Source organism: Tarenaya hassleriana, unplaced genomic scaffold, assembly GCF_000463585.1.
Source record: "Tarenaya hassleriana unplaced genomic scaffold, ASM46358v1 Cleome9, whole genome shotgun sequence".
Taxonomy (NCBI): domain Eukaryota; kingdom Viridiplantae; phylum Streptophyta; class Magnoliopsida; order Brassicales; family Cleomaceae; genus Tarenaya; species Tarenaya hassleriana.
Window position 1 is genome coordinate 185,327 of NW_010971389.1, and position 9,947 is coordinate 195,273.

Sequence of the window (9,947 nt, forward strand, 5' to 3'; positions counted from 1 at the left end):
TATATATATATATATATATATTTGGACCGACCAAGATTTGTATTCTCAACTAAACTTTAGAATGGAGAGTATATATACGAATTATCACATAAGTTTGATTCGTTATATACTATACAAATCATATATATTTGTTTGCAAAAAAGGTTTATACTAAGTCTTGTTAAATCCGGACAAAACTTTATAACAATAAATTGTTTTCCCATATTTTCTACAAAATTGAGGTACACATATATCTGTTTATATGCCAATAAAAGTAAAATGTGAAAAATAAAATCGATGATCAATGAAAAACACGGGTCCATTAGTCTCTAACCGTTATTTCCAAGGAATTGATCGTAGTCCTTTTATGCGAAAATCACACCTTCTATTGTTAACCGAGAGATATAGTTGAGTCAAAGGTTGGATAAAATTTTAGATTATAAAAAAACGGGAGAGGGAAGAAAAAATTAGACTGAGAAATTGGTGTACCGTATGTACAAATACAACTCACTATTATACATTTCTTAATAAACCTCGTATCATATAGCATTGTCCGAAAATACCGACCATTATCCGATCAGGTTGATCTCGCAAAAAAAACATTTTTTTCTCTGTGGAAGGAAAAAAAACATCATTTCCCGATCATTTCGGCCTCCGCAACATCAGCAAGACGTCTCATAACGTCAACTTGCGTCTGAAGCGACGAGATGTAATCTAGGGTTTCTCTAATCAACAAGACATCATCGTTCATGAACTCTCCTCCCGGGACAAGACTCCTCAGCCCTTGTGTCTTCCTCTTCACCAGCCTCTTAGCTATCTTCGAAATGACGTCGTCTCTCCTTCTCGGTCTCTTCAAGAACCTCTTGCTCCGTCTCACGATCTTCTCGTGACAAATCGTCTTTGGTAACTTCTTGTTGATTAGCTTCTCGGCTTGGATTCCACTAAGCATCCGACGCACGAGGAGATTGTCGAAGTTGTCGTTGGAATTAGCGGCTTTCGCGATTAGGGCTCGGCTCCAACAAGTCGTGCCCTTTCGGAGGGAAGCCATGGCGATGTCCGCCGTGAGCTTTATCGCCTTTCTTCGCTCTGAAACGCTCGTATTATCTACTGAAGAACGGCATACTTCAAGGCCCATTTGCCATTTCTTGAGGAATTCTTCCTTCAGAGAGCTTGGAGATCGCATCCTGAGTATAAGAAATGAAGAAGGAGACATCATGGATAAACTCAAACATGATTCAATAACCAGCCCTTTGAGAGGATTATGGCATTACAGTTCCAAGTGTAAATTAGTTTTCTTCAATCGCCGGCCGGGCAATACATTTTTCCGTCTAGGGAATTCTTTTCCTTATCAAAAGAAAGACACAACCGAGATGGAACAAATACCTTAGTGTTGTTTTGATGACTTTTGATCTTCTCCAGTTGAATATGTCGCCGTGAAATTCAACGGCCGGTCGAGTAATTGTACGGTTTCGTGATTCAAGAATATGTGTGTGTGTGTGTGTGTGAGAGAGAGAGAGAGAGAGAGAGAGAAGGACAGAGTCCATTTATTTGTTGAAAAGGGAGAAGAAAATGGTGGGGGCTCCGGGAGATAGATAGAGCACATGCATTCACATGCTATTGCTGGCCCACGTCCCCTTTTGTAACCCTAGAATTTTGAAAAACATTTGTCGAATATATGAATATATATATATATATATATATATATAATTCGTTCCCGCCGAAAAAAGAGAGAAGAAAATAGTAATCTTGTACTAAAACTGGAAAAAGAAAGATTTATATTTGAATAATAAGCACAGGAATTACAAGGACCGTCAATGTCAATCCATATATATTATGTCGATAAGATGGTGATGTGGTTATCTAGAATTCCGCTACATTGCGAATAAAAAGCAAAGGTCTCAACTAAGACCAAACAATGCATGGACATATATATATAGAGAGAGAGAGGTCAATTTCACATTTCAGTATAGCTAATAACTTAATTATTACACATAATTATAATTTATAATTCTTTTCGTACTAATAAATAGTTCAAGATTGTAAATTAAAGACAGCACTTTTGAGGAGAGAATGTAGGTGTGTTCTGCCTTTTGACGACACCGGAAATTATTTTTCTGGAGACAGAAAACACAATCAAATTAATGGCCTTGTGGTGGAAACGTGAAGATCCGCAAATTTTGGGAAAAGCCTGACCATTGCAAATTGAAAAAAATATTATTTATATATATATATATATATATGTATAATCACCCAAAAAGAAAAATAAATGATTGAAACAGAAATTTTTTCTATAATCGCCAATTTCACCAAGCTTTGATCTAATACATCTCCCTTAAATCTAGAAAAATGGGTCGAATAATTACCATTTAATGTGCCCTTCCCATGAGATTTTTATTCATTTAATCCAGTAATAACACTATTTACTTTCCAACTGTATAAACATAATAGGTTTTATCTACAGTATTATAAATATATATAAATATGTATAGTATATATAAAAAAACAGGCCAAGTATTGCACTAAAAAAATCTAAACTTGAATATATAGTTCAACCAATGAAATGAGATTCTCTGATTTGGAACTCTCAAGTATGGAAAAAAAACATTCATATGATAGAATTTTCTTATTCTTGGGATTAGATTGAACTTCGGACCAAAATATTCGGTTATTAACAAAATCACATTAAGAAATCTTATTTTATAGTTTTGAAATTTTATAGGTTGACGTTGTTTAAAATATTCAAATAGACATTGTAATCTTTGATCAGATATTTTTATAGAGGTCGGATCATTATAGGGGGAATTTTATTACAAAATAGTCTAATATTCGTTTTTGTGTGTGTGAATTTTCCGGTAAAATGCATTGAACATGGAGTGTGCCTCGGCAATTTATTTCCAAAGAACCTCCGTAAATTACGGGAATCTTCACCATTATTGTTATTACGACACGCCCCCATCACCATGTTATTATGTCGTGAATATTTATTTTTTCCTTTCTATATAATGATTAAAAAAAATTAACAATAAGAACACTAAGTACGGAATTCGATCGTAAAATATGTTCAAAATTCAATTAATTAATTTTGATATAATAGTATCGTATTCTCGTTTAAAAGAAAAGAATAAATGTTTTTCAATATGTGGGTCCTAACATTAAAAACCGGAAATTTATAATGAAAGATTATAGTTTTGTTTTTAGTTTTTTATTGTTTAATGGAGGAGGAGGCTCGCAAAGGAAGCGGGCGGGAGGGGGAGGCGAGGCAAGGGGGTCTATGCTCGTGCACGCACGCGTCCACCGAAAACAGGTGCATGTGCACCACATGTGCGGGGCCCACCTTACTTATCCGGACCCATATGGTTCTCTTTATTGGCCACGTAAGCAATTCTGCTGTTCGATTGGCTTATTTTCTAATTCATTTTTTAAATTTAAAAAAGTTTTATGTTTATTCTGTTTGATTTCGTCCTTGTCGGAATTCTATTTTCATTCATTAAAACGTTTATTTTTCCAAAATTTTGATTTCGTTCATTTTTTTATTAATTTTATATTTGATTGAAGTCACCTTAAATTTAGATTTTCATATTTTAGAAAATTCATGCATATCAATTTTATATTAAATTTTTTTTTTATGAGAATGTGCTTCGTATTACCATTTTATATTAAATTCAATTAATATACAATATATGTTATTCAGTTTGTATTGGTTAGGTTCTCGTTAACCAAACCGAGATTGAGATGACCATTGACCACCCGGCCCAAAGCGACGGCTCATTTGTTATATATATCATAGTCATTACCTTGTAAGAAAATGTGCCAAAAAGAAATGGACCGACGAAATGAAATTTCCACGGTCCTATGTTCGAATCACGGTTTTAATTACACGATTTACTTTTTTTTGACGATATAATTATTTTAGTCAATATTATCAAATGTATAATGGGCTGTGATTATAATCGGCAGAGTGTAAACCAGAATCAACAAACAAAATGTTGTTAGCCACATGCATTCGATAGTTTAAATATGATGCGAATTATATTATATTATATAGTTTTATGTCAATCATTAATGAAGCATTTAAATAGGGAAGCTACCAAGCATGTATGCACTAGTGATCATGATGAATTATAAAATAAACCATGTGTAATTAATTATAATAAGAAACGCACTATGGTCAATGCATTAGCTCGTTTCATGGTATGGCCTTTACAGCCCAAAAGTCCATTAAAGTGCTATGCTCTAGTTTTAATTAATTAATTATGCTTTGGATATAATCAACAAACATAATCTCCTTTTTTCACGATATGATTAGCCCTTAAATCAAGGAAGATTGGTGGCTTATGCCGTACTCTTCCAAGGACACAAGCTCTCTCGCTTCTTTTACACAAGCTCTCTCGCTTCTTTTTTTTTTTGATAACCGGGTAATCCCAGACCCAAAGGGTTCAGACTAATCCCGACCCACACGCACAACCGGCACCACACGTGTGGGATGTGAAGCACCCGAATGTGGCCGGAGGGGAAATCTCCATACCCTGGATGTTGAACCCACGACCTCTTGTTCAGGAAGTGGGCTCTCAAACCAACAGAGTTGGGGGAGATCCCCGCTCTCTCGCTTCTTAAGTTAGTTTTTAATCAAAACTTGAGACTTTATTGGTTAGGAAGTGATAGATTTAGAAGATATATATAATAAGGAAATTGCAAAACAATATCCAAACTAAAGTATATGATGGTGCAAATAAATTTAAACTAAAATTTTGAAGGTAAAATCTCAATTTTGTTATGGTTAATTTTGTGGTTATCGACGCAACACTTTAAATCTAATATAATATTTGGATTGAGAAAGAAATTTCAATAAAAAAACAACGATAGCTTTTATAGAATAAAAAATTATTCCGTTATCATGTTTGATAAATCAGTATATTTGTTGACACATGATTAGAATAAATTGACGAAATTGGAATTTTCCATCCAAAATTCTAGTTTGATTTTCATTGTGATTTTTTTATTTAAATTAAATATTAATTGAACTTTTTTTTGTATTATAATTATGTACATTGATTTTGCTAAAAATCAAAGTCTATGCATGAATTTTTTATAACGACCAAGTTTAATTGCTGATGTTGAAAAAACTTTACTCCCTCCGTTTCTAAATACATGTCATTTTATAAATAAATAAAAATTGTTACTAAATTGCAATACATGTCGTTTTATATTTTCTAGACAAATTTTAATAAAGTTTTTAATTTTACCCTTATTTTAAAATATATAACTTCAGTAGATTACTAATAAAAAAATGATTTGATAAGGGTATATATAACTTTTTTTTAGATTTTCTTAAAAAATGTAATAAAATTTAAGATGACATCTATTTTGAAATGGAGAGACTATTTTTAAGCGATGAGCAGACATGGAAGCAAGAAAAAACTTCATGCGTAAGGCAATGAAGCAAACGATCTGAAAATGAATGATGCATGCATCGTGTGCGAGGGAAAAAATAAACATCAACTACTAAAAAATCTGCAGATTTGACGAAGTTCAGACAAGGTGTCTTTGTCCTGAAAGACCTGAATCTTCCATGACTTGGCATTTAGAGTATTACCCATCACGTCAAAGAGTGGCATGAAAAGGCAGAAATTTGAACTCGGCGCGAGATGATGAAGAAAGAGTATATATATATATAACGTTTGCAACAAGAAAGTAAGAAACTTGGAGAAGAGAAAGCATTTAACTTGAAGGATAGGGAACTATATATGTATATATATATATATAGCTTCCGTCGGTGTATAAAGTATAAAGAGGTATAGAGAAGATTTGAGAAGATTACGTAATATTTAGATTTTGTTTTGTTTCTATATTACGTCATCTTCCCGATATCTCTTTGTATAGAAAATCTATATGAGAAATGGAATTTTCCGGAAGATCTTATACGGACCGGTTTCGACATTGCAATGTCCGAAGCATCTAAGGAAATCGAAGGCCAACACGAATCTGTAAACTATGCTCTTTGATCCGAAACCAATCAAAGAACCGAGAAGGGGAATTCCAGCAACTACACTTATCAACAAATGCTCCAAGAACGAGCCGTTTCCAGCTGCAAACCAAACAACTATGTAAAAAGATGGAAGCTTTGAACCGAAAACTATGTAAAAGTCTCGATCTTTAGAAGCACACTGACCTGTCATGGGCGTTAGAACAGGAGATGAATGATCAGTAGTGGACCTAGCAAAACTTTTAATTGGAGGCAAAATTTATTTTTCATATGATAAACATAATTTTCTTATGGGGGCATTTACTAAATTTGGTTAAAATATGATATGATTTATAACATTTTAATCACACCAATGGGGCATATGCCACCATAGATCTCAACGTAGGTCCGTCCATGTGAACGATGAAGTGAGTGGTAATTGGTGAAGAAGAAGTGATTCTCGTGGAGAAATATTCTATGGAAGTGATAATAAAGAGGCTCTGAAACTGCGACATGGAGGATTTTCACTGCGACAAAACCCTTTGGATCCCACAAAGGAAGGCTATCGAGAGGAAGAAGAAGGGGAAGACATAGAAGACAAAACCAGCGACAAGAGTTTGAACAAGTATGGGATTATCCCTGCATGAACGCAAAGCCAAAACAAACAGTATAACATTATAAGATGATTAGTCATATACGATGGATCAATGCTCTAAGTGTGTACATACGATGAATATGTGGAGACACCGTTCTTTCCGTACAACTTCCAATACAATACGTTTGCGGCCAAAGGCGTGTACAGTAGATTTCAACCGCACACACAAGAAAATAAAAGAAAAACGAGATAATTTTTTTTAAAAAAAAAATATGAAATCTATATATATATATATATATATGTATAGTTGATTATAAAGTTCATACCTTTAGATTATCCAAAATTTTCCATGGCCAAACTGATAAAGGAGCAACCATGTTTTTTTCTTTCATGAAAGTTTCCTTCATATATTCCGAATTATTAAGGTTAGTTTAAGTCATTAAAAATAGAAAAACATCCTGAAACATCCCTATTTTTTATAAAAAAAAATCAAATTAAAATATTTATCTTTTATCTATATGTCTAAAAGATACTATTTTAAGTTAATTATCTAATAATCATTTGATCGTTTATATTGAGTTAAATATTGTTCATAAAAATAATTAATTAAATAACAAAACACTCTGTTAGTGGTCGACAATAACATATATGTCCAATAATGGCCTCAACTGGAAACAGAAATGAAATTGATGCATATAAAAATTGCGATGTACGATCACATCAAATGTCACAATCCACTTATTTGCTTGGTTTAAATTCCATATTAATTAATTTTGTGGCAACCAAATCTGTTTCTTGTTGGCACAAAATAATGTTACAAAACAATTTGAACCGGTTGATCTATAACCCGATCCGATCCGAATACAAAATATATGGGATAAGATTTTGGGTTTGGTTATACAAACCCGAAAAAATTAAGTCGGACCAAATGCGAGTTCGGACCGATCCGATTAATACCCTTGCGTATGTACAAAACGTATACGTGCGGCTACGTATACGGTGAGTTCGATAATAAAATAAGTTTATTAAGAAGAGAGAAAAGATATTGATATTGTCGAACCGCGTAGGAATTTCATCGCATTCGGCCAACTTGTTAGAATGATTGTTGGTGATATTGTAATTTTTAACTAATCTCATGGGCTAAAATATAGTTTCTCGCAGTACATGTACAAACGTACACACCTGCATTATTTTATGTGTTTGATAATTTGTCATTAAATGACAAAAATAACACCAAAAGCATGAAGACAATCAATTATATTTAAAAATAGAAAAAAATAATAATTTTTAAATTTTTTTGTTAGTTTATCTTACAATAATTTGTAAATTTAATTTTTATGATAATATTTAAATAGAATAAAATTTCTGAAAATTTGTTCGTATTTCCAATCCATTATAATTTTAAAAATAGTATAATCGTTTACAAATTTATTTTACTTTATGTATTGTTGTAAAAAACCTTGTATTTTTAGATGATTAGAAGAATCTGGACGAATCAAGTGGGCAGATATAAATTTTGCATCATTTTTTTTAATGACTTGGAATATCGCAGGCTACATTTGGAACATGAAATATCAAGTGGGCAAAGGTTTTTACTTGTCAGATCCACGTAGAGCTCTTTGTCGTTTTGCCATTGGACTGTGTATATATATATATGTATATGTACGTGTATGTCGTTTTATATTGGAGTTTGATTGGATAGCAAGTTCCAAATCTGCCACGACCTCATTCACATCATTAATGTACCACATTTATACTTTCACAAGTGAATATTTCTTAATAGAATTAGAAGAAATGAAATCGTAAAAAATTCAAACAATCACGACTGTACAAATTATACTTATACAATGAAAAACATAGATAACAGGATAATATTAATTTGCTCGTTATAATGGGTCGATGTTATTAAATGTGATGCAGAAAAAAGAGGCAGGGAAAGACAAAAGAAAACTTTTTGAAATATCATTTTGTTTTTGTAAAATGTGGAAACATGGATAGAATTTGTAGTTTTCAAATATATATATCATGATAATTAATTAACTTTAATGAAAATAATAATAATAATCTATGTTTTTGAATCGTAAAAAAAGGATATTTATTAGAAATATTAGGACAGTATTTTCTCTACTAATATATAATAAACCATGCGATGATGATACCAATCTGACTAGATCATTGCTGTGAAACTTATCATTGACCTCATTCGCCCGCTGTTATTAGAATATGATCTGTCTTTGAGGAGACACAAGTACATGTTTCATATTTTATAACGATATATCTCTAACTCAATCATTGTTCCCATACCATACAATATCTCTATGTGAATCTACACACATGAGAACCCGCATGTATATATATATATGTGTGTGTGTGTGTGTGTGGTAGAGAGGAGAAGAAGAAGATAAAGCAATAGAGAGAGAGAGAGAGAGATGGGGAGGTTTGAAGAGTACAAACCGGTTATTGCCTTAACCGGACTTCAGTTTTGCTACGCAGGTGTCTCTCTCTTCTCAAGAGCTGCGCTGCTTCAAGGAACGAGCCCTCGGGTCTTCATTCTATACAGACAAGCCTTTGCAACCATAGCCATCTTCCCCTTTGCTTGCTTCTCAAGGTATCGTTAGGGTTTAGGACTCGCTTCTATAACATTTCTCGCTAGATCTTTTGTTTTATAACCTTCTTTTGGCTTGTCTTGTATTTGTTGTGTGTAGGGCTAAGTCGAAGAGATGTTCTTTGAATTTGAGGAGCTTTTCCTTGATATTCTTAGTCTCACTTATCGGGTACCTTCCGAAACATCATCATCATCATCATCATCATCATCATCATCATCATCATCATGTATATAAATACCTAAAATTTGACAATGTTGTGCCGATGAGTCATGACCTTTAATTTGCCTCGGGGTTTTGGTCCGTGCAGAGTTACAGCAAATCAGAACCTGTTTTTCGAAGGTATATATTTAGCTTCGTCGTCCATGGGAAGCGCCATGGGCAATATAATCCCTGCAATCACCTTTCTCATGGCCTTTCTCACCGGGTATATACATACATATATATACACACACATATACACTTCTGAAACCTGAAACGTTTCAATATGAAAGCTGACACTGTTTTTTGAATTTTGATTTGGGTGACTTAGTTATGAGAAGGTGAATATTCGGAGCATAAGAAGCATAGCGAAGATCGTGGGGACAGTTCTCTGCGTTGCGGGAGCTCTTGCAATGACACTGGTCCGAGGGCCAAAGCTTCTAAACTCGGAATCTGAGTTGCCAATCGCGAAATCGGTGTTGGGTTCGTTGCAAATCCAACAAAACGAGAGCCTTTGGCTATTGGGTTGCTTGTTATTGTTCTGCAGTAGTTGTTGCTGGTCTTGCTGGCTTGTCCTCCAGGTACTTCGAAAACCCATCAACGAACC

At 33.5% G+C, this 9,947-nt stretch overlaps 2 protein-coding genes across 2 annotated transcripts in view; one reads left to right on the forward strand and one right to left on the reverse strand.

Annotated features, from left to right (window-relative positions):
• Positions 1-474: 474 nt before the first annotated feature.
• On the reverse strand, positions 475-1,476 carry LOC104803518. Its single transcript, XM_010527453.2, has 2 exons — positions 1,363-1,476; positions 475-1,163 (listed from the first exon to the last, which is right to left on the reverse strand). The coding sequence occupies exon 2, from the start codon at positions 1,160-1,162 to the stop codon at positions 611-613; it is 552 nt and encodes a 183-aa protein (XP_010525755.1). The 5' UTR covers position 1,163; positions 1,363-1,476; the 3' UTR covers positions 475-610.
• Positions 1,464-9,947, forward strand: part of LOC104803519 (WAT1-related protein At4g30420) — a 9,530-nt gene continuing 1,046 nt past the window's right edge. The window contains exons 1-5 of the mRNA XM_010527454.2: positions 1,464-1,509; positions 8,949-9,144; positions 9,242-9,310; positions 9,450-9,566; positions 9,672-9,921. Of these exons, the coding sequence (XP_010525756.2) occupies positions 1,464-1,509; positions 8,949-9,144; positions 9,242-9,310; positions 9,450-9,566; positions 9,672-9,921 (678 nt within the window). The remainder of the gene's footprint in view (positions 1,510-8,948; positions 9,145-9,241; positions 9,311-9,449; positions 9,567-9,671; positions 9,922-9,947) is intronic.